General features: G+C 42.4%; 1 protein-coding gene across 5 annotated transcripts in view; it reads right to left on the reverse strand.

The window, feature by feature from the left end:
- The window catches only part of ccdc146 (coiled-coil domain containing 146), a 127390-nt gene that overhangs the window by 54983 nt on the left and 48306 nt on the right, over positions 1 to 24101 (reverse strand). The window contains exons 1-6 of one of the 5 annotated variants that reach the window (XM_078235601.1): positions 21548 to 22389; positions 17572 to 17690; positions 13765 to 13822; positions 6283 to 6459; positions 3087 to 3160; positions 781 to 1008 (exon numbers count right to left, since the gene is read on the reverse strand). In XM_078235601.1, the coding sequence (XP_078091727.1) occupies positions 781 to 1008; positions 3087 to 3160; positions 6283 to 6459; positions 13765 to 13822; positions 17572 to 17609 (575 nt within the window). In that variant the 5' untranslated portion in view covers positions 17610 to 17690; positions 21548 to 22389. Of the gene's footprint in view, positions 1 to 780; positions 1009 to 3086; positions 3161 to 6282; positions 6460 to 13764; positions 13823 to 17571; positions 17691 to 18937; positions 19058 to 21547; positions 22390 to 24101 lie in introns of those variants that run through there. The other 4 variants (XM_078235602.1, XM_078235604.1, XM_078235599.1 and 1 more) reach the window with 4 other exon arrangements.

Raw genomic sequence — 24101 nt, forward strand, 5'->3', positions numbered from 1 at the left:
GGTGCGAACCGTATTTTTCGTCTCTCATCCAATCTTACCACCTCATCTCTCCAAACGACAGCAGGACGAGGTCATAAGAATGCACCCTGAAAATCTTTTTGGGAGGATCGCCCCTATATTGTTTACAGACAAAGAGACTAACAAACAGAAGCGAAAACATTAGCTCTGTAATTGCAGAGGTAACTAACTATTTTTTAAAGACTTACTACTTTCTTTGGAAGCCCATGAACCATAAAGCAGGTCATTTGTCTAACCTCACTAGGCATACTGGACACCAAGGGTCCATCGTGCCTAAGAAGCTAGAGAAGTGGCACACTCGGATTTGGATGTCCCCAAATCCCTACATTCATTGTCCATGGCCATGTTGGGGCAGGGAGAAGCACTTTCCCATCAAAGGAAACACCGATTTCAGTACTTCTGGAAGAGCTCAGGATTTTCAACCCCTTCTTTAAATAGCAGGTTTAAACAATGAACATTTTTATGTTGTAGCAGGATTGCTTTATCAGATCTTGATCTTGGCAGGAGAAAACTGAATTGTGAATAAAAAGGAATGGCAAAAAAATATGAAATTATAACACTTAAAAACTGCTGTGGTTTCTTCCAATTGCACAGTTTAGGAAATATCATGCAGAGAAAACAGGTGAGACCTTCCTTCTGCATCACATGCCACTTTCCGATTCAGGAATTACCATTCACAATTTACTTTTGTAAATACAGATAAGCACAAAGCCCTTTGTAAGTACTATGCCAGCAGGGGCAAAATTCAGTGCTGTTACAAACCTTTCTCCCATTAACACAGATTCATTCTCCTTGCCCAGCTCAGTCATCTTCACTAGCTGGTTGTAGTCTTGTTCTTTGCTGTCCAGTGTCGCCCTTTTTTCATCCAACTCTTTAATTACCTCCAATTTCTCATCTTCTATCATTCTGCATTTATTTTCTATTTGTTGTACTAAACCAAGAAGTTCATTGCGTTGTGAATCTATATCTGCTTTTACTTTCTCCAAATTGCTGCAGTAAAAAAGAACATTGCATTTTAACAAACTACAACTGCAAAGTTTTGAAATTTTCACCGTAACTGCGATAAATTATGGGTGGGGATTCTCCGGCCGGGCTCACCTCAAAACTGGAGAATCCCGCCCGAGGACCTTTACATGGTCCAACCCCGCCCACTACAATTCCCGTGGCAGGTGAACTGGGAGAATTCCAGCCTATATTTCTATTTTATTTCATCTTAAGAAATTACCAGGATCAACACAGACACTCCTCTGCAAGCTTTCATTCACAGACAATGGAAGGAGAGAATGGTATAACATTTCTTGTGCCAAACACGATGAATTATACGTAAGCAGTTACAACTACCACTGATTGTAATGTGAGAGGAACCGAATAAACATAACCAATTTTATTTACTTTTTAACTATTTTGAGCTTTATTAAGAGTGGAAACAGCAAGCAGTCTTTACCATCTTCCAGTTGGAGGGACAGAAAACTAGATAATTAGGTATGTAGTTCAGTTTCTAGCTCAGTTTTCACTCTGGATTCTGCTGCTATATAAAGGACTGTTTCAGCAACTATTTCACAAGAAAGCAGCTACTTAAAGATTGGCTGCATTTGTAGAGCTCTAAATTTTGGATGGAAGTAACTTTTTGGTCTGGCAAAATAACAGGGAAACAACAAAAGAAGTCCATCAAGAAGTGTTTGGAGGCCCTTAACTGAACTCTTTGTTTGATGATTAGAATTGCCTGGGAGAGATCAGCCATGATCTGATTGAATGGCAGAGCAGGCTCGAAGGGCTGAATTTGTCCACTTCTCCTCCTAATTCCTATGATGTAATGAGTGCTACCCTGTTTGGCACTTAGGCCTTAGCAAGTGGGTGCAGTAGCACCATGCTTATATTACTGGACTAGCAATCCAGAGGACTAGAATCACCACTAGAGCAGTGAAATAATATTCTCAGAACAAATACTATGGGCACAAGGCTTTCACATAGCCAAGCTACCACCTATACAGTTTTGCCTTTTAAGATTCTCAAGCCTATTCGTTTCAACGATCAATGACATGCTGTTGTGCTCCCACCTTGTTGCTCCTGATCAGTTCCACACAGCTCAGAAAATCCTGTGCGCTGGCTGTTAAAACAAGAATCCTGAGGTATATGTTTGTTTGCATATTTAAATAACTGACCCAACAACTCCATCACAATTTCTTGATTGCCTAGAAACATGTTCCAGTAAAACGCAGAAGTGGGCAGGATGCTGTTACATTGCTGGGTTGCGGGTATTTTTCAGTCATTTATCTCCCCATCCACACCCAAACCTCTGCCCTCAGTGGTTAAAATGCTGTCCCCAAATATCAAATGTGGCTGGTTTAGACAGCCTGGAATTTTTGGGAGCTGGCAGGTTAAGGGTATGTCTAAAAAAAAGGTTTTAAAAAGTGAGTAGAATGTCCTGTTGTGTGTTGATAATTGCTATCGTGAAGAGAACTACTTTTACAAATGAATTGAAATTTTAAGTTGCAACAATTTTTGTCTACATTGTTGAGTCTAACATTAGGCATGGTGGGGTGAGATGTTAATCTCATTGGACTCGTAATCCAGAGGCACAGGGTAATGATATGGGTTCAAATCCCACCATGGCAACTGGTGGAACATTAATTTAGTTCATTAATAAAGCTAATCATTAAAAATCCATCTGGTTTGCCAATGCCCTTTAGGAAAGGACATCTGGAGCCTTTACCTGGTCTGGCCTCCTTGTGACTCCAGGCCCACACTGACTTAAATGCCCTCTGAAATGGCCTGACAAGACATACAGGGAAATTAAGGCAAGGAAACAAATGCTGGCCCACAACACGTGAAGGAATAAAAAAAATACAAATCATTCTCTTCGTGACAGGCAAGATGTTTCAAAATATTAGCAACGTAGGCTGATTACAACATTCAAAACGTCATGGAAGCACAAAGCCACAGTTCCCAGGAAATGAGCAAGATTCAAAGCAATGCCTGTGGTCGATGCGATCGTCACACAATGTAGTTTCACATCATTTAAGTGTAAATTGTAACCATTCGCTTTCAATTTTCTAACGAGAACGTACTTTCTTTTGCGGTTTAATTTCTGTATATCTTTGGCCAGCTGACCAGGAACAGTATGCAATTGGACCAGATCGATCTATCAACAAAGAACAAAAAAGACACAAGTTATTACTTATTGGAAAACAGTTTATATGTGATTTGTGCAGATAATTGAAATACCAAACACAGTGCATCAATACTGACCAATGGGTAAACTAAGGGTAGAATTTTACAACCCCTGCCACCAGCGGGACTTTCTGGTCCTGCCCAAGTCAATGGACTTATCAACACCTCGCCACTTAAGTGACCTTGCTACGACGGGGCTGTAAAATTCCACCCAATGTTCTTTTAGAATACTGCCTCTCTTGGAGAGGAAGAATTGGTCATATCATAAATAACTGGCTTAGATGAACGTCGACTGGTCTATTATTTCATTAATGCAAGAATGAAAGGGACAGTTTTAACCAGTGGCAGGTGCATCTAAACACCACCCCCCCCCCCCCCCCCCCAACCCTATCCCCACGTACTTAGCTTGCTAATGCCCCTAACCTACACATCTTGGGACACTAAGGGGAATTTTACATGGCCAATCCATCTAACCTGCACATCTTTGAAATGTGGGAGGAAACGCATGCAGACACGGGAGAAGGTGCAAGCTCCACGCACACAATCACCCAAGGCTGGAATTAAACCTGCATCCCTGGTGCTGTGAGGTAGCAGTGCTAACCATGGGACACTGAGGCTGAGGGCAGAATTTTACCAGACCCTAGCTGGCAGGTTAGGAGGCTGGTAAAATGCTGGAGAGCCACATTAGGAATGGAAGTAGTAACTAATTTAAATAATTAAGGGCGCTTAAAGAGGCCATTTAAGAGTGCATTATTACAGAAAGGCTGATTACGATAGATAGACATCAGCTTAAAGATTTGTTTGTTGCCATACTTCAGTGATTCAAAGATCATGCCGATGAAAGGGAATTGGACTTTCCCCGCTCCACAAAATGGAGCATCCATCATGCAAAACCAGTGGCCTTGGGGTCATGGTTCCTCACCTGACAGAACTGTGACATGAGCATCTGTGTCTAATTTAAAATATGCCAGATGACCATTTACCAGATGTCAGCAATCCAAAATGAATAACTTAATTCTTTAAGCTCAGTCAAGAAAGGCTGTGTCTTCTGGGTGTTCGGGCTTGACCTCGTGGACTACCTTTGGTTGTCTGTGCGGTGCTGGGGTTTTGACTTGCGCAGTTTACCAAAGTGTCGCTGTCCTTTGCAGTGGAAGCATTGGGCTGTATTTTCAGGATACTGATCATTCTGAGGGCGCTTCGCACTGCAGTGCTGGCAAGGTCAGTCTGCTGGGTGTTCGCAAATTGCTTTCCTGGACTTGGATTGTCCCTGCATTTTTGTGACCTGATAAGCTGCACTGAGGATTGGTTTCATCCACATGTGTATCTTTTGTGGGCAATACTGTACTCAGTCCCACATTAGCTCTGCATTTTCCTGACCCTTATGCTCCAGGCTCTATGGCCCAACAAGGGGGGCGGCAAGGGAAAAGCTGTCCCCATGGCTCAAATGTCGCCACTGGAGGGGTTATCTCTCAAATTGCCCGGGTTTGTCTGTCTGTCCCTAACAGAGAAAAAAACATTTCTGGCTCCCCTGAGAGTGCTTCAAAACAGTGGTGCCCCTTCACTCTCCTTGCATCCTCAGTGGTGACCAGCTCTCTCAGTGGTTTACCAGGATGTTGCCTGGTATGGAAGGGCTTAGTTATGAGGAGAGTTTGGGTAAACTGGGGTTGTTCTCACTGGAAAGACAGAGGATGAGGGGTGACCTATTAGAGGTGTATAAAATTATGAAAGGCATAGATAGGGTGAACGGTGGGAAGCTTTTTCCCAGATCGGTGGTGACGTTCACGAGGGGTCATAGGTTCAAGGTGAGTGGGGGGGAGGTTTAACACGGATATCAGAAGGACGTATTTTACACAGAGGGTGGTGGGGGCCTGGAATGCGCTGCCGGGCAAGGTGGTGGAGGCGGACACACTGGGAACGTTTAAGACTTATCTAGATAGCCACATGAACGGAGTGGGAATGGAGGGATACAAAAGAATGGTCTAGTTTGGACCAGGGAGCGGCGCGGGCTTGGAGGGCCGAAGGGCCTGTTCCTGTGCTGTATTGTTCTTTGTTGGTACTGCAGAGTAGTTGGTCCTCTGATTATGTTTGCTCATGGAGAGTCAGCTTGCAATCGTCAATTAAATGGCCAACTTAGGTAAGATTGCCGCGACAGTCCTGCTACCCACCCATTCAGGGTTGAGGCCCAAGATCCTGATGTCAGGATTTACCCACTTCCAAGAAAATCCCGTTCCTGGGGCAGGTCCTAAAATCCTGTGGCTTTGACAGTCTATGCATCTGGTGTGCATGAGACACTATGGCCTTGACAATTATTAAGTCACCTGGAGATCTGAACATTGCCTCACAAACACTTACCATATCCATTTAAAAAGCTTCTCGCATTTTGGAAAAAATTGACTTATTTGTTCGGACTTTGAAAATTGCTTATTTGTTTCCTATTATTTCAGTGTTTGCTTGGTATTAAGCTGTTTAACTATTTTGCAGCAGCAAGCTTACTGAGAGCTCCTTAAAGTTCAAACCTATTTCTAACCCTGCCTGTTTCTAAGGGTTATTTTGTCACAAGTGCCTTTATTTCTTTTTTATGGGCGGCACGGTAGCACAGTGGTTAGCACTGCTGTTTCACAGCTCCAGGGACCTGGGTTCGATTCCCGGCTTGGGTCACTGTCTGGGTGGAGTTTGCACATTCTCCTCGTGTCTGCGTGGGTTTCCTCCGGGTGCTCCGGTTTCCTCCCACAGTCCAAAGATGTGCGGGTTAGGTTGATTGGCCATGCTAAAATTGCTCCTTAGTGTCCTGGGATGCGTAGATTAGAGGGATTAGCGAGTAAAAATATATGGGGGTAGGGCCTGGGTGGGATTGTGGTCGGTGCAGACTCGATGGGCCGAATAGCCTCTTTCTGTACTGTAGGGTTTCTATGATTTCTATGAAGTACAAATATGACAAAGACATTTTCAATATTTGTCTAACAGCCAAGTGGATCAATGTGGCAATACATGTGTTTAAGGTAAATGGTTATAATGTTTCTGAAGTGTAACACAGATAATCCAAAAATGGGAGGAAATGCACATTTATTGAAAAGCAGCTTCAGGCTTTTTTACCTTCAAGTGTTGTTCTTCTTCCAGCTTATCTTCCAGTTCTTTTTGCTCATTTTTCACTTCTTCCATTTTGTTTTCCAACTCTTCTTTTATTGTTTTAATTTCGCGTTTCCTCTGTGAAGTCTCTCTACTTAGTTCAATACAACTTTCTCTCAACGCTTTTGTCTTCCTTTCAAAGTCCTGCAAAAACAAATCAAAACCAAGTCAAAAAAGTAAAAGATAGCTCGACGAATAAAAAGTGTCTTTAATACAATTGAAAGTTTTTGCAAATCATTAATCGACATTGATTACTGATATTTATTGATGACCAGCAGATACTTGTCTCCATCAGACATTAGGAGTCATGGACCTTTCCATTTTATGGTGAACAGCAAAGATTCACTGCGATAATGTGAAAAGCATTGTTTCTCTTGTTTCTACGACACTACACCTTGAGGTATAATATTCACTTTATCCACTTGACAAAGTTTCTTGGCCCAAGATTGGCACTCAGGTTTCTGACAATAATGTAGGAATTTCTCATCAAGATGACCTATGTTCATGCCTTAGAATTATGCCATGTCTTAGGGCTGGACTTTCCTCAGGTAGTCCTGTTTGCTTGATATTAAGCTGTTTAACTATTTTGCAGCAGCAAGCTTATTGAGAGCTCCTTAAAGTTCAAACCTATTTCTAACCCTGCCTTTTGCAAATCATTAATCGACATTGATTACTGATATTTATTGATTACCAATAGAAGATTACGATACGGAATTATTGGTGGAATATTTTCTTTGTAATGCATTGAAATCACTAACAGTGATGAGCACAGACAGTCTCTCTTGAGTATTTTCACTTTTCTATCAGTAGTTCCACTTGACTTTGTTTTCTGTTAGCCTGGACTAGATATGGTTACAAATCAAGGAACTGAATGATAGTAACTGAGCAGAGCTTGATAACTTGATAGAGTGGAATTGGTTGACTAACTGCATGATCAAGCTTTCTTCAGAGTTGATAAGCTGGTCTTCTCAACATTTATAAACCTAAATCTATCTCCATGCATCACCAGTTAGCAAGTAGGTACGGCAAGCAATTAGGAAGGCCAATTGGATTCTGGCATTCATTGAAAAGAGAATTGGAGAGCAAGAATAAGGATGTCTTACGACAATTGAATATAACGTTGGTGAGACCATACCTGGAGTACTGTGGGCAGTTTTGGTCTCCGTGTTCATAGAAGTTATACTTGGATTGGACGCAGTACAGTGAAGGTTCACTTGATTGGTTTCTGGGATGAGGATTGTCGTATAATGAGAAGCTGAGTAAATTGGGGCTATTTTCTTCGAAGTTTGGAATAATGAGTGGTAGTTCCATTGAAACAGACAAGTGTCTGAAGGCAATTGAGATGGTAAACATTTAAAGATTGTTTCCTCTGATTACAGAATCTAGAACACAGTAACCAGTCTCAGGATAAGAGTTGATCATTTAGGACTGCGATGAGAAGAAATTCTTCACTCAAAGGTCTGTAATATTTTAGAATTCTCTAACCCAGAGGGTGCGGATGCACCATGTTTGAATGTGTTTAACCCTGAGATAGACCGACCATTGATCTCTCAAAGAAATTGAGGGATATGAGGAGCAGGCAGGAAAGTGAGTTGAGGCAGAAGATCAGGTATTATCATATCGATTGGTGGAGTAGGCTCTATTTTTATTTGATTTTTTATTTTTGCTTCTATTTTTTAAGTTATAGTTAGGGTATTTGGTTGCAGGTCCTTGAGATGGCAAATGAACTGTTTTGTAAGGGATGATGCTAATAATCAAAGAGAAGTTACTTTTGATGAGATTCAATATATTACTGATAACAATAAAAATCAGGGAGGAACCAACTTTTCCAGAGCCTCTGTACTGCTGCAATAAAATGAATACATTGGATGAGAAGGCTATCTACACTATTCTAAAGCTACATTTTGTTGACTCTCGAGACTACTTAAATTATATTTAAATAATCGATGGTAAGAATTTTAAACTCTACTCTCTTCTCAATGTATTACTACTAACTGATTTAGTATAATTTATGTATCATGTGAATTGGCAACGATCTGTGTGTGCACTGTATTTCTGTATTGGCAATTGTTTTACAAGAAAAACAATTAGTGAGTTACGGACAATAAATCCTTTACTAAGAAATGTTTACAAAGAACTGCTGTTGGTTAGAACATTACTTCTACATGATTTTTTGCCTAACATTTGGCATTATATGCTCCTCCATAGTGCAGTAACACTGAACTACTGAACTCCCAGCTGGACCATCAGCACAAATACTTCTGTTTGAAATCCTTTGCTGAATGACTAATGGACAGATTGTACATGGTTTTTACTGGGAAAGGACTTGGTTGACTGACTATCTGTATTGTTTTAATACATTTGCACCATAATCTATAGCTCAGAATGCTTCACGACAATCAGGCAGCTTATAGACAAATGCAACATTTAGAAAAACAAGAACAAAACACTGCGGATGCTGGAAATCTGAAATAAAAAGAGAAAATGCAGGGAATTTGCAGAAGGCCAGACAGCATCTATGGACAGACAAACAAAGTTAATGTTTCAGGTTGAAAGATCATGGACCTAAAATTCTGTTTCTCTCTCCACAGATGCTGCCTGACTTGTTGAATATTTCCAGAATTTTATATTAAATAGGAAAACACTTCTGATGGGAGAGTGTATTCGACATAAAATGACAGCTTTATTAAGGAATTATAATTGTGATATGTCATAAGTTAAAGATGGTACTACATTGAAAGAATAAGTGTATAATTCCGCAAAGATGAGTGGCAGGTCACAAGATTGTTCAGAATATAAAGAACAGCAGAGAATGACTACAATATTAATAAGGAGGGAGAAATTATAGTACAAGAGAAAGCTAGCTAGAAATATAAAAACAGATAGCAAGAATTTCTACAGGTATTTAAAAAAAAAAGTAAGGGGGAGTTCTCAGGCTTCCAAGCCGTGTGTTTCTCGGCAGTGGGAGGTGGTGTGCTGTTCACTAGCAGTGGGATTCTCTGGTCCTGCCGTTGTCCATGGGATTTCCCATTGACATCACTCCACGCAGGAGAGTGTGCGCTGCCAGCGGGAACAGAGAATCCCACCAGCATGAAAGGCCGGAGAATTCACCCCTAAATCCGCCCCCTCCCCAAGGGCGGCACGGTGTCATAGTGGTTAGCACTGGTGCCTCACAGCTCCAGGGACCCGGGTTCAATTCCCACTTGGTTCACTGTCTGCGTGGAGTTCGCACGCTCTCCCTTTGTCTGCGTGGGTTTCCTCCGAGTGCTCTGATTTTCTCCCACATTCTGAAAGATGTGCTGGTTAGGTGCATTGACACAATTAGGCGCTGGACTATGGCGACTAGGGGAATTTCACAGTAACTTCATTGCAGCGTTAATGTAAGTCTTACTTGTGACTAATAAATAAACTTTAAGTAAAGTGGACATTAAAGAGTGAGAATGAGGAATTAATATTGTAAATTAAGGAAATGGCAGATGAATTGAACAGATATTTTGCATCCGTCTTCAATGAAGTGGGTACAAATAACATTCCATAAATACTTTTGAATATGGCGATGAAAGGGAGGGAAGATCTTAAAATAATTGCAATCATCAGGGAAAGGATACTGAGAAAATTATTAGAGTTAAAAGCCGACAAATCCTCAGGTCTTGGTGGACTTCATCCTAAGGTCTTAAAAGAAGTGGTTGCTGAAATAGTATATTTTCCAAAATTCCCTATATTCTGGAAAGCCTCCATCAGATTGAAAAATAGTGAATGTGACTCCTCTACTCAAGAGTTTGTAAGGAGCATCCAGGAGGGCTTCTTGAAACAATATGTAGATAGTCCAACTAGGGAAGGGGCCATACTGGACCTGGTATTGGGGAATGAGCCCAGCCAGGTGGTCGATGTTTCAGTAGGGGAGCAGTTCGGGAACAGTGACCACAATTCAGTAAGCTTTAAGGTACTGATCTATGTTCTATGTTCTATGATGGATAAAGATAAGTGTAGTCCTCAAGTTAAGGTGCTAAATTGGGGGAAGGCTAATTACAACAATATTAGGCAGTAACTGAAGAATGTAGATTGGGGGCAAATCAACATCTGGCCTGTGGGAGGCTTTCAAGTGTAAGTTGATAGGGATTCAGGACGGCACATTCCTGTAAGGATAAAGGATAAGTATGGCAAATTTTGGGACCCTTGGATAACGAAAGATATTGTGAGCCCAGTCAAAGAGAAAAAGGAAACATTCATCAAAGCTAGGAGGCTGGGAACACACGAAGCAAGTGTGGAATACAATGAAAGTAGAAAGAAACTTATGCAAGGAGTAAGGAGGGCTAAAAGAGGTCACGAAAAAGCATTGGCCAGCAGGATTAAGGATAATCCCAAGGCTTTTTATACATATATAAAGAGCATGAGTGGAGCCAGGGAGAGGGTTGGCCCACTCAAGGACAAGGGAGGGAATCTCTGCGTGGTGCCAGAGGAAATGGGCGAGGTATTAAATGAGTACTTTGCGTCAGTATTCACCAAAGAGGACTTGGTGGATGATGAGTCTGGGAAAGGGTGTGTAGATAGTTTGAGTCATGTTGAGATCAAAAAGGAGGTGGTATTGGGGTTCTTGAGAAACATTAAAGTACTCAAGTCCTCAGGGCCTGATGGGATGTACCCTAGAATACTGAGAGAGGCAAGGGAGGAAATTGCAGGGGCCTTGAGAGAAATCATTGTATCCTTACTGGCCAAAGAGGAGGTGATGATGTGGAGATGCCGGCGTTGGACTGGGGTAAGCACAGTAAGAAGTCTCTCAGGTTAAAGTCCAACAGGTTTATTTGGTAGCACAAGCCACAAGCTTTCGGAGGGTGCCCCTTCATCAGGTGAGTGGGAGTTCTGTTCACAAACAGGGCATACTGCCCTATTATATGCCCTGTTTGTGAACAGAACTCCCACTCACCTGATGAAGGGGCAGCGCTCCGAAAGCTTGTGGCTTGTGCTACCAAATAAACCTTGGACTTTAACCTGGTGTTGTGAGACTTCTTACAGAGAAGAGGTCCAATAGGATTGAAGAATAGCCAATGTTGTTCCTTTGTTTAAGAAGGGTAGCAAGAATAATCCAGGTAATTACAGGCGGGTGAGCCTTACATCAGTGATAGGGAAATTATTGGAGAGGATTCTTTGAGACAGGATTTATTCCCACCTGGAAATAGTGGAAGTATTAGTGAGAGGCAACATGGTTTTGTGAAGGGGAGATCGTGTCTCACTAACTTGGTTGAGTTTTTCGAGGAAGTGACAAAGATGATTGATGAGGGTAGGGCAGTGGATGTTGCCTACATGGACTTCAGTAAGGCCTTTGACAAGGTCCCTCATGGCAGACTGGTGCAGAAGGTGAAGTCGCATGGGATCAGAGGTGAGCTGGCAAGGTGGATACAAAACTGGCTCGGTCAAAGAAGACAGAGGGAGCAGTGGAAGCGTGCATTCCTGAATGGAGGGCTGTGACAAGTGGCGTTCCTCAGGGATCAATGCTGGGACCTTTGCTGCTTGTAATATATATAAATGGTTTGGAGGAAAATGTAACTGGATTGATTAATAAGTTTGCGGACGACACAAAGGTTGGTGGATTTGCAGATAGCGATAAGGACCGTCAGAGGATACAGCAGGATATAGATCAGTTGGAGACTTAGGCGGAGAGGTGGCAGATGGAATTTAATCCGGACAAATGTGAGGTAGTGCATTTTGGAAGGTCTAATACAAATAGGAAATATACAGTAAATGGCAGAATCCTTAAGAGTATTGATAGGCAGAGGGATCTGGGTGTACAGATACACAGGTCACTGAAAGTGGCAACTCAGGTAGAGAAGGTAGTCAAGAAGACATACGGCATGCTTGCCTTCATCGGCTGGGGCATTGAGTTTAAAAATTGGCAAGTCATGTTGCAGCTTAATAGAATCTTAGTTAGGCTGCACTTGGAATATAGTGTTCAATTCTGGTCGCCACACTACCAGAAGGATGTGGAGGCCTCAATGAATTACAATTCATATCAATCTCTTGGATGAAGGGACTAAATGCATGGTTGCTGATGACACAAAGATAGGTAGGGAAGTGGTTATAAGGAAGTGCAAAGAGACATGCTTAGGTTGAGTGGGCAAACGTTTGGCAGATGGAGTATAATAAAGGGAAATATAAACTTGTCTCCTTACACAGGAAGGATAGAAAAACAGCATATTATTGAAATGAAGAGAAATTGCAGAACTCTGAGATACGGAGGGATCTGGGTGTCCTGCTATATGAATCAGGAAAAGTTAGCATGCAGGTATAGCAACTGATCAGGAGGGCAAATGGAATGTTGTTGTTCATTGCAAGGGGAATGGAATATGAAAGTAGGAATGTTTTGCTACAATTGCATGGGGCATTTGTGAGACCATGGGCCCTATTTTACCATTTTGATTCTCAGTGCTGGGTGGACTTGAAATTGGGAGTGTTTCAGATCCGACTTTTGGACCCGTTCTGTGGAACCCCCATACGCGCTCTGCCTGCAAAAATATCAGCGAGTCCAAATCGCGCTGCACAAGCCTGTGGGTGGGGCTTAATGGGCCTGAAGCCCTGCAGCCACGATCAACACCTCTGCACATGCGCAGAAAAAAAAGATAGAATGCTGCTCCCCTGCCACATTCCTCCCGGGCCGGATAATGTCTCCCCCTGGCCCCCACAGACATTGCCCCACCCCCACACCCCCGCCACCCAGATCGATCGTGGGCCCTTCCCCTCCCCACTGATCTCAGACAGAGTGGCAGCAGTCCCTCCCCCGCCCCGCAACTCGATGGTAAAATCGGGCCCCATATCTAAAGTACTAGGAACAGTTTTGGTCTCCTTATTTAAGAAAGGATATAAATGTGTTTGAAGCTGTTCAGAGAAGATTCAAGTGACTGATACCTGGGATAGGCAAATAATGAGTCAGTAATCTGTTAAAGATAATGGTTGGTTGAAAATGGAGTGCGCCAATGAGTGCAACGATATGCATACACAAAAAAGTCATAAGGAAAAGGCTGCAAATAAAAATGTAAAAAAAAAGAACAAAACACAACAGATTTGAACAAGACAAAAGATGTTGTGATGCTGTCCAAAGACTCAGGCACGATTTTACCTGCCATTCATGCCACTCTCCCATTGCAGTGAAGTCGGAAAGTTTGGCAGCCAGCCAAACCTCCATTCACTGCGGTGGAACGGTAGCAAAATTCCGGCCTCAGACCTGGTAATACCGATTCTGTTAATTGTTGATTGATGGTTGATTTTGGTACTGTTGCAATCAAGTCTAGTTACGTCCAGTTGGGACTGCCAAGCTGAATCATTGGCAGGGTAACCTAGGACTGAGCACTGCTAATACAAGTGGACCTTATAACAACACATGGTTCAAGTCAAATTCTTAATTATACACAAAGTTTTAAGCATTTACTTTGAACAGAATTAATCTTAAAAACTCACTGCAGCTTTTGGCAGTCTCTCAAAGTCTTTTTTAAACATTGCCAGTTCTTCTTGTAAACTGTAAACAAAACAGAATTAGTATTCAATCCATTGAAATACCAACCACATTAATCACAAGTTCAATTTATGCTTCGTTCAAGGTCCTTTCATTTGAAATGTATAATTGTACTAATTGTTATTTTGTTTTACTTAAGTTGTTTAACTCAAATTATTCAGTAATCCAAATGTTTGTTTGAGCAGGAATAACCTAAAATGGGTGAATTGGAGGGTGGGGATCGAGTCGTGGGGTTGGACATGGGGGGGTGGGTGGGAGGGTCAGACACTGGGGGATAGGAGAGTGAGATTTGGGCGGGGTATGGTGGGTTCAGCTATCAAGGCATGGGGGTGGGGTGGGTTGGACATCGAAGTGGGGGGTAGGACATTAGGTGGGGGTAGGACAGGTAGTATTGAGGAAGCAGAGGGATTTGGACAGGTTAGGAGAGTGGGCAAAGAAGTGGCAGATGGAATACAATGTGGAAAAGTGTGAGGTTATGCACTTTGGAAGGAGGAATGGAGGCATAGACTATTTTCTAAATGGGAAAATGCTTAGGAAATCAGAAACACAAAGGGACTTGGGAATCATTGTTCAAGATTCTCTTAAGGTTAACGTGCAGGTTCAGTCAGCAGTTAGGAAGGCAAATGCAATGTTAGCATTCATGTCGAGAGGGCTAGAATACAAGAGCAGGGATGTATTTCTGAAGCTGTATAAGGCTCTGGTCAGACCCCATTTGGAGTATTATGAGCAGTTTTGGTCCCCATATCTAAGGAAGGATGTGCTGGCCTTGGAAAGGGTCCAGAGGAGGTTCACAAGAATGATCCCTGGAATGAAGAGCTTGTCATATGAGGAACGGTTGAGGACTCTGGGTCTGTACTCATTGGAGTTTAGAAGGATGAGGGGGGGATCTTATTGAAACTTACAGGATACTGCGAGGCCTGGATAGAGTGGACGTGGAGAGGATGTTTTCACTAGGAGGAAAAACTAGAACCGGAGGGCACAACCTCAGGTTAAAGGGACGATCCTTTAAGACAGAGATGAGGAGGAACTTCTTCAGCCAGAGAGTTGTGAATCTGTGGAACTCTTTGCCGCAGAAGGCTGAGGAGGCCAGGTCATTGAGTGTCTTTAAGGCAGAGATAGATAGGTTCTTGATTGATAACGGGGTCAGGGTTTATGGGGAAAAGACAGGAGAATGGGGATGAGAAAAATATCAGCCATGATTGAATGGCGGAGCAGACTCGATGGGCCGAGTGGCCTAATTCTACTCCTATGTCTTATGATCTGATAGGTCATCAGAGAGGTGGGGTTGAGTTGGGGGGTCCAGGTAGGTCAGGGGGTTGGTGGTCAAGTCAGGTTGGGGGGGGGGGAGGGGGGAGTCCAGCTGGATTGGGTCAGGGGGTCAAGTCAGGTTGGGTTGTGGGGGTATTTAACTGGATTGGACCAGGTGGTCAGGTCGAGAGTGTGCTTAGAAGTGGGAACAGGGAGAAAGTCTCCTCTGGGGTCAGAGGTGTGAGGGGAGTACTGTGCAGAATCTGAAGTTAGAAGAGGTTTTACTTCTTCCAACTTTTTCAGAATAACTATTAGCTTAACACTGTCGGAACCATCCGAAGTTAGCAAATTTGTCCAGGGGAAGTTCGTGCTTCTGGACAATTGCCATGTAAACCCTTACCTGGGAACTTCCAAGAGGGATTCCTGAGTGCATATTTGGGGTACTCCCCAAATCCAATAAAGGGGAGCTAAGACTTTTCCCTCATAAAATAGCAATTCACTGGGGACTCAAGTATTAACATTGGATTAAATATGGAGGGAACGCTGCACATTTAATCCTGAAGGTTTAAAACAGATGAGTAGAGAACTATCATGGATCATGTGAATTCAAGACATGATAATGATTCTGTACATAGGGGGATGAGTTTTTTAAGCTTTTGTAAACTGACAATATCATAAAAGCTCAAATAAAGAGTCAGAGGACAAGGAACAATGGATATGTGTGCCTTGGGTTCCGAAAATCTCCCATCAATGAAAAACTTCCTTTGTAACCACATTAAAGGATAATTTTGCCTTTTAAATCAGTGGGGGTAAAATATGTTCTCTACCATATTGTAAACAAGCTCTAACTAAATTCTTCGGAATGCAATGGAATCAGATTTAATAAAAATTACTTGCATCATTATTTTTCATAATTTACAAACCATTAAAATTTGAATTATCTTGTAAGGAACAGAATATCACATATAAATTTTGGTAATTACTTTCCTAGTAAATAAAACTCTACAATTCCAAGGATGCCACTAGGCATATATTTTTCTCAAGAACAGAGAGAAAGAGCTTTTGATCCCTTGAGATTGATATTTTGTTGTTCTGCAGCAACATGTTTGGCATCAAAACTGTATGTCTGATGCGCGACAATCAAGCACGAGGTACAAGGCTTCAGCTATTGAAGGCTTTTATTAGCAAACAATGGAACTAACTAACACGAGTACACCAATTCAGACTGGAGGGGTCCCGCCTGAGCAGAGGGTCTTATACCTCTCCCCAGGAGGCGGGGCCCGACCGGGATGTGCCATAACAACATCTACCACAGGTAAACACCCTAACCCAACAACATTATACAACCCCCACAGTGGCAACACCCTAACCCAACAGTAACATAGGAATAACCCACAGTGGTAACCAACGATGGTTCACCACAATGTCCCAATGTGAAATATTTCCAGCACAACTGGAAGTCACATATAGAATAAAAACATGCTTATAAACTATTTTAAAAAGCTTTTGTCTTGTGGGCTTCTATTCAGCAAACGTACATTATAAATTTCCTTGATACTCTTCATCAACCCTGAATCAATCTCTTATCCTATTCTTCAACCCTGACCAACGATGGTTCCATTTCAGGGACTTCTGAAATGCTACATTCAGCATGTTACTCCACACGTTACTCCGTACTCATTCAACTTGGTACAGTTTGTGCATGTGTGACCCTGATGTAAAACAATCATGCTTTGAAAGATCTCTTAAACTTTGTCACTAAATTGGAAGTTTTCTCCTCCTCAACCTTCAAACCATTTCCTTTTCATCGAATCAGATCCATCAAATCCCTACAGTATAGAAGGAGGCCACTCAGCCCATCGAGCCTGCACTGACAACAATTCCACCCAGGCCCTATCCCCGTAACCCCACGTATTTACCCTGCCACTCCCCGTGTCACTAAGGGGCAATTTAACATAGCCAATCCACCTAGCCCACACATCTTTCGGACTGTGGGAGAAAACCAGAGCACCCGGAGGAAACCTATACAGACACGGGGAGAACATGCAAACTCCACGCAGACAGTGACCCGAGGTCAGAATCGAACCTGGGTTCCTGGCATTGTGAGGCAGCTGTGCTAACCACTGTCCCACCATACTGCCCTAGAGAATGGATTTAAGAGCATATTTTAATCTGCTGCTTAATCATAGGGCACTGTTAAAACATCATGTGCTGAGTGTAATAGGCAGAAGTCCCTTCACCAAAATCCCTTTATTTACAAACTCTAACAGTAGTACACAGTGCTATCAGCTAGCAGTCTCCCTTCGGGGGTGTCAGAGGAACTGACACTCCTGGTTAAGTACAAGGCAAAGACTCCCTGATTGGCCCATCAATTGGATCCTTAATCAGGGAGTTCATACTCCATTAGGCCAACCTCAATGGCCTGATTGAAGTCATTACACTGAGCAAAAAATATTTGTTATGAATTGATCTTGAATAAAAAAGAAATAAAGTATTGCACTTACATAACGGTTTTCGTGACCACTGATATCCCAAAGGACATAACAGCCAATGAAGTACTTTTGAAGTGTAATCATTGCTGTAATGTAGGAAACACGACAGCCAATTTGCGCACAACAAACTCCTGCAAACAGCAATGTAATAGGCTGTTTTGTGTCATTTGTATTTTTTTGATTGAGTGATAAGTATTGGTTAAGGCACTGGGGATAACTCCCCTGTTCTTTTTCAAAATAGTATCATAGGATTTCTTACATTCACCTTAACAGGCAGGTGGAAGTTTGATTTAACATCTTATCTGAAAAACAGCACCTCCAAAAGCGCAATTCTCCCTTGCTACTTCACTTGACTTTTCTGCTCATTCCCTGGTGTGCGACTTGAATCCAGAACCATGTGATTCAGAGATGAGTGTGCTACCAATAGAGCTTCAGCTGACATTTATAGCATGTATGATAGCATGCAATCCATTGGATTATATAGTGTCTGAAATACATCATTCCTGTCTAAACACCTTTGTTAAGCTCTATAAAGGAGCAAATTGCATATGAACCATTGAACTAAAGAGTCTAACTGCCCAATTGATCTTTCTTCACTGCATACTTTGGACATGAAATTGGACACTGTTGTGTTGCTGGAGCTTGTGCTACTGAAGTCAGAGCCCTTTCAAATGCCACAACAGCAGCCAATTCTGGTGTGGTCCCTAATGTTGGGAATTAGCATGGGCATGCTGTGTGTGCACCAGAAACTTCCCAACTGGCCAGATCATAATGTTAAACAGGTGTAGCGGCTGATTTGACACACAATTTACATACTTGGATAAATGCAGATATACTCAACCTATTTTCTTGTTACTTATCAAAGAACATTAATACAGATGCAAGGGTCATGACCCGGGTCTAGGGTCATTGACTCGGGTCCAATGACTAGGGTCATTTAAAATGCCAGGCACTTAACTTGCAGGTAAGGTGATTTAGATTAACTTATGATATTGTAAAGTTTCTAGATGTAGAGTGGAGTGCTTTTTGAGGTGTTACGTTGAGTTGCTGGATTTGACAGGGAATGTTGCTACTTTCTCAGAGGAAGGGCAGACGATTTGATGACTTGTCCATTCAAAGGCTGGGAAAGTTATGGGATCTGCTGTTTCAGTGTCTTTAGGTGATGTGTCCACCACATCTATATCTGGAAAAATGAGGAAACAGTGAGAGCGAGGTGTGAGGCTGGGATCACTGGAATGTTTCTGAGAGGGAGATGGTCTATCTGGATATTATGTGCGAGTCCTGAGTGCCAGGTGAGTGCTGCTGATGGGTGAGTGCTAGTGTGTGCTGTATTGAGAAGTGTAAGACGTTGATAACTTTTGAAGATGCATTCACTGACCTTGACCACCTAGTGAGGTCATTAAACCTCTTGTGACATCACTGTCATGTCATTGTGGTCAGATTCCTTGCATTGGTCTCTGTGGTTACCTTTCCCCACTTCCTACAAAGGGTGGTCCTTGAGAATCTCCTTCTCCACCCCCACAGAACCATGGCCTCTCTCCTTCTGTCAACCTCCATGATTAAGGCTCCAATGCTGCATCTGTGAACCAGGGGCCCCTCTCTCTTCCCTGGTGCTCCATTTGTGCAGCTCCTATGCAGCCAGTGTCAGTCAGTACAGGCAACCAGCAACAGCTCCCTTGCATTGAGTACAAATCCCCTTGAAGAGGGGCAAAATGCCTTTAAGAGGAGTAACCTAGCTGCAACATGTGAGATAAGATCATTGTTATGACCAGGTGTGAAGGAGTGAACCGGCTCCCCTCTATTTAGCCTCCTCTGTTGGTCACAATAAAGGTTTGAGTTTCTTTTTCATGAAGATATGCCTTTTCTAAATCCAAATATATGTAACTATTTATGTAATGAGCAATAAGGAGCTAATCAAACGAGGTTTTCCTGAGTTAAAAAAAAATCAAATTTATTAACTAAACCCAAGAAAAAATAATAAAAACATGATGCACACAAACACAGGTATCAGAAATAAGGGAAGTTAGAGTCCAACATAAAAAGTTAAAATAATAGATGGTTAAGTGTCCTTTGATTGTTCGTCCTTGAGGCATAGATTTTTAAGTGATTTGGTTTCGCTGGTTTCATGGATGTGGTCAGATGTTGTAATTATTACAAGATCTCAGTTCGTCTGTAGACTTCAAGTAAAGTTGTCTTCTGAAATGGGTAATATACTTATTCTGAGAGAGAGAAAGAGAATGTCCAACTATCAGCCTGATTACTCTGCTGAAAGCTTTCTTGCATTCTCTATGTAGTGGCTGCAGCCTGGCCTATTATAATTCACCCATTCTGTATTTATGAGAGGTTTTTGGTGGCTCTGTCTGTGACAGCAATTGTTTCAAAACCAGCAATTTGCCATTTAATGTCTCTTCCTTAGACGGTGACAAGTTTTGATGGCTCTCTGAAGGTCTCTTGAAACAAACTATGTTTATTTTTCATCTTCAACTTGGAAGGTGGCCATGCATTTTTACATAGTTTGCTCTGTCTCATTTCAAATGACAAAATTTGCAGTCAGTTGAAAGTTGAAAAGTCATATAAAAGGGGCATAGCCTTGTGACAGCACGTTGCACGGGTATCCTGCTGATTGTTCAGGCAGCCAGCACCCATGTTGAGCTCAGGTCAACATTACCGGTAAATGAGGAACCCTAGCTGATTTCCTACTCTTGAGTCTAGTCACATGAAAGTCACTTTTGGTGACCCCCCAGATGAAAATCGGTCAACTCCGCACAAACTGTGAATCAAGCCGGGCAGGTTTTGGGCTCTATCCCCCTCCCCATGCTCCTGCACATATATTCGATTAATCTCCCAATACAAATCATATCATTGATGTACTTAAGATGCAATTATGGATGCATTTAAGGAGAAACTAGACAAGCATAAAAGTGAGACGGAAATAGGAAGAAGGGTAGATTTAGATGAGCAAAGATGGGAGGAAGCTTGAGCGGAGCATAAATACTAAAGGCACTGGTTTGGCTGAATGGCATTTTACTGTGCCATAAATATTCAAAGTAATTGACTCTTTAAACCAGGAGGAGGGTGGTACTGTTTCCAGGCTGCATCCAGGACCCTGGCTGCATTATGACAAGAAATTCAATGATCTGACTAGAACTGCTAAGGTAACACTACTACTCATATGTCGCTTTCTCTCTGTTTATCCCTGTAACCTCTCTCATTTGGTGTCAATTTCTGAGCTGTGTTTCTGCAAAGGTAAAGTTGAACGACTTTGTCACTTTACGTAAATGTCGTCTTCAATCTCTCCTACAACTGTGCCCTTTACTTTTGATGGACCTAGAAAGAGAAGAGATGGTTAAGGTTTATCAGTTAGTGATAAAGTTAGAAGAGACAAATGGGTAGCAGTTTAACATTTTGTCCTGAGGTGTGTATGTGGGTGAGAGTTCAGTGAGCTGAGGGAAAGAGGGTGAAGTGGAAAAATGATCTGCGGAAGCTATCCTCCGACCTTGTTAAAAGCACATCTCAAATGTTGCAAATAAACTACTAAATTCATTGCAATCTGTTACAATTGGTGTTGGAGTTTACTAGATGGTGCTCCTTCTCCTGTCCTCATCAGCTCCCTGGTATTGTGTACCAGCTTGTCTGGAAGTAAAAAATGATTATGTTAAAGTGTTCTCTGCTGAAAGGTTGTAAAGGTGTGTGTAACATTGCAGAATAGTGTGGATGGTGTGTGAAAGCCACAGATGTGGGAAAATAAAGGAGATATTTTTGAGGACAGTAGCACCAATTGTGGCAGATTGCAATGAATTTAGTGGCTAAAAAGCACATCACAAGTGTTGCAAATAACAAGGTTCGAGGATAGCTTCCGCAGAATGTCCAAGTAGCAGCTGAAGGAAATTCAGTGAAATTTGTTGCTTTGATTGTAGGGGATTGAGGAGAAGTGAGAGAGGTTACAGGGATAAACAGAGAGAAAGCGACATATGAGTAGTAGTCTTACCTTAGCAGTTCTAGTCAGATCATTGAATTTCTTGCCATAATGCAGCCAGGGTCCTGGATGCAGCCTGGAAACAGTACCACCCTCCTCCTGGTCACCTCATAGGTAAGGGTTTCCAGAGTGGTGTCCGAAAATTAAGGAGCCACTGTAGAATATTTTGTAGCTGCCATCTTAACTTTGCAGGAATGACCCAAGTAAATAGTTCATAAACTGGACTTCCCCTTTAAGAGGCGTATGCTGCTTTTAATTGCCATCACAACAACCTAATGACCCACCACTCCCTTTTTATTGGTGAACTGCTAATTCACAGCTGGGATAGCACTGTACATGTGCCAGTGATAAGCAGCTGAGGCATAAACACCAAATTAGCTCTTGCAGCATGCAGAATGATTGCAATGCTCATTGTGTGCCCATTTCCAATTTATGTTGAATGTTTTAACCTATGATTCAGTTATACATTGCCTTTGCCATTTAGGGAACGTCATTTATAATTTCCAAGGGTATTACTTTAGTAATTGATGTCTATTCACTGTGAACTAAAATATTTTACAGCCCAAGTCATAACATTTGCTGCTTACAAGCATGGAACATTTTAAAAGTTGCATACTGACTAAATCTGTAATTTGAAATCAGTCCAATTTTTTGACCTTTCCTTGACTGTTCATTACACTTTTTAACAAATGTGTTTTGTATAGTTAGAAGAAATTCCCTTTTGTTCACTCCAATGCATGTCATTTCTTGAAAGTCTTATTCGCTGATCTGTTGCTGAGTTCCATGTTGCTGAAGAAACACATCTAACCAAAACAACATGGGAGGATTCACTGCCCAGGCAATGAAGCTGAAAATCCACCCCTGGGAGGGAAATAAGGACAGAAAATAGGACGTAAATGGAGAGAACTTAACAAAATACTAAAAAGAACAGTATTCTATAACCTATCAATAAAAATAGAATTATCAAGTGGGATATGTGATCCCTGAGAGGAGAGGATAATGAATTATTAGAGAATAAACAGAAATCGGCAGAGATAATTAACAAGTAATTTACATCAGTGTTTACAAAAGAGAAAGATACTGGGGAGAAGATAAATCCTGACTTTTATATACACAAGAAGGCAAGTACTGTAATAAATATAAGAAGAAAATAAGAGAAGTTTGTAAAGTTAGTCTAAGAAATTTCCTTATGCTTTGAATGGAGGATGGCTGGGTGATGTGGTAGTGTAGAGGCATTTAGCGGTTCAGGTTTACAAGACATTAAAAGTAGCATCTCAAGTGGATAGGAAATTGCTTTATATTCTTTGGTTTTTAAAAGGAGTGAATGCTCTTAAAAGAGATAATTATGAAGAATTTTGAACAACTTTAACATCCTATACCTCTTCTGTGTATTTCAGCAGTTTCCCACATACATATTTCAACAAGGAATGGAGATTGAAAAGTAACCAGATTGACAGCTACAGAGTAAATTTCCACAGACTTTGGGGGATTTCTCCAGAGCCACTAGCCCCAGCCAGGAATCGCAATAGCCATTGAATCAGACGTGAGAGCCAAAACGGAATTCCCACCTGGCGTCAAACCCATTGCAAGTCTTCGGGCCCGCTGCACCTGGCCCAATCAAGTTCTCGCTGGCTCTGATGATTACTAATTTGAATGCAATTAGCAGGCTGGAAGCCCAATTCACGGTCTCCTGGGATGCACCTGCCAGCCCAGCGAGAAGTCATGTGAGCTCCAATTAGTGCAGGTCTTGAGGGTCCAGGGATGGATGAGCTTGCTGACTGTCTCTCCCTTTCACCACCTCCTCACAGATTGAAGTTGAATTTTGCATTGCAGCTCGCCCAGCTTGCAATATTCCTGGTGACTGCTGCCAAGGCAGACAGATGGTGGTGAGAGTGCCAAGGCAAGCCCAGACTTGACCCAGCACCACTTGAGTCAGCACTCAAACAATGGGGCCTCCGCTGAGGCTCAAGAGCTGGCCGCCCATCAGGCTGAGGAGGGGGTTGTAAGACAGCACTACTGTAGGCCACAGATCTACAGGAGGTGCTGGTCTTTTAATGAGCTGTCGATCAACTTGTGTCGATGAAGACTCTGAATTCACAGGGAGAGAGTGTGGCACCTGTGCAAGTACTCGCAGATCTGGCACCAACAGGATGAGGAAGACACCCACTCCTGGTGGTTGAGAATGGAACCACCCTTCCTGCTGGCTGCCTGAACTTTTTTCACCTCTGGCTCTTTCCAGGGCTCGAGTGGGGACCTGTGTGACATCTCACAGACATCAACCCATAGGTGCATTCGCAAGGTGACAGATACCCTGTATGCATCGGATTACATCACCTTTCACCTGGTCCAGGCCAACCAGAATGCCTGGGCAACAGGATTCTCAGTCCCAGGTGAGGGGTGGGGGGGGAATCAATGGTACCCATGTTACCCTTACTGCACCATCTCAAGAGCGGGTGGCCTTCATAAACAGAAAGGTGATGCATTCCCTGAACATACAGATAGTGTGTGACCATGAGCTGAACACGAGGCACGCCTGTGCACACTATCGTGTCAGCGTGCATGACAC

This window comes from Mustelus asterias, chromosome 19 (assembly GCF_964213995.1).
Source record: "Mustelus asterias chromosome 19, sMusAst1.hap1.1, whole genome shotgun sequence".
Taxonomy (NCBI): Eukaryota; Metazoa; Chordata; class Chondrichthyes; order Carcharhiniformes; family Triakidae; genus Mustelus; species Mustelus asterias.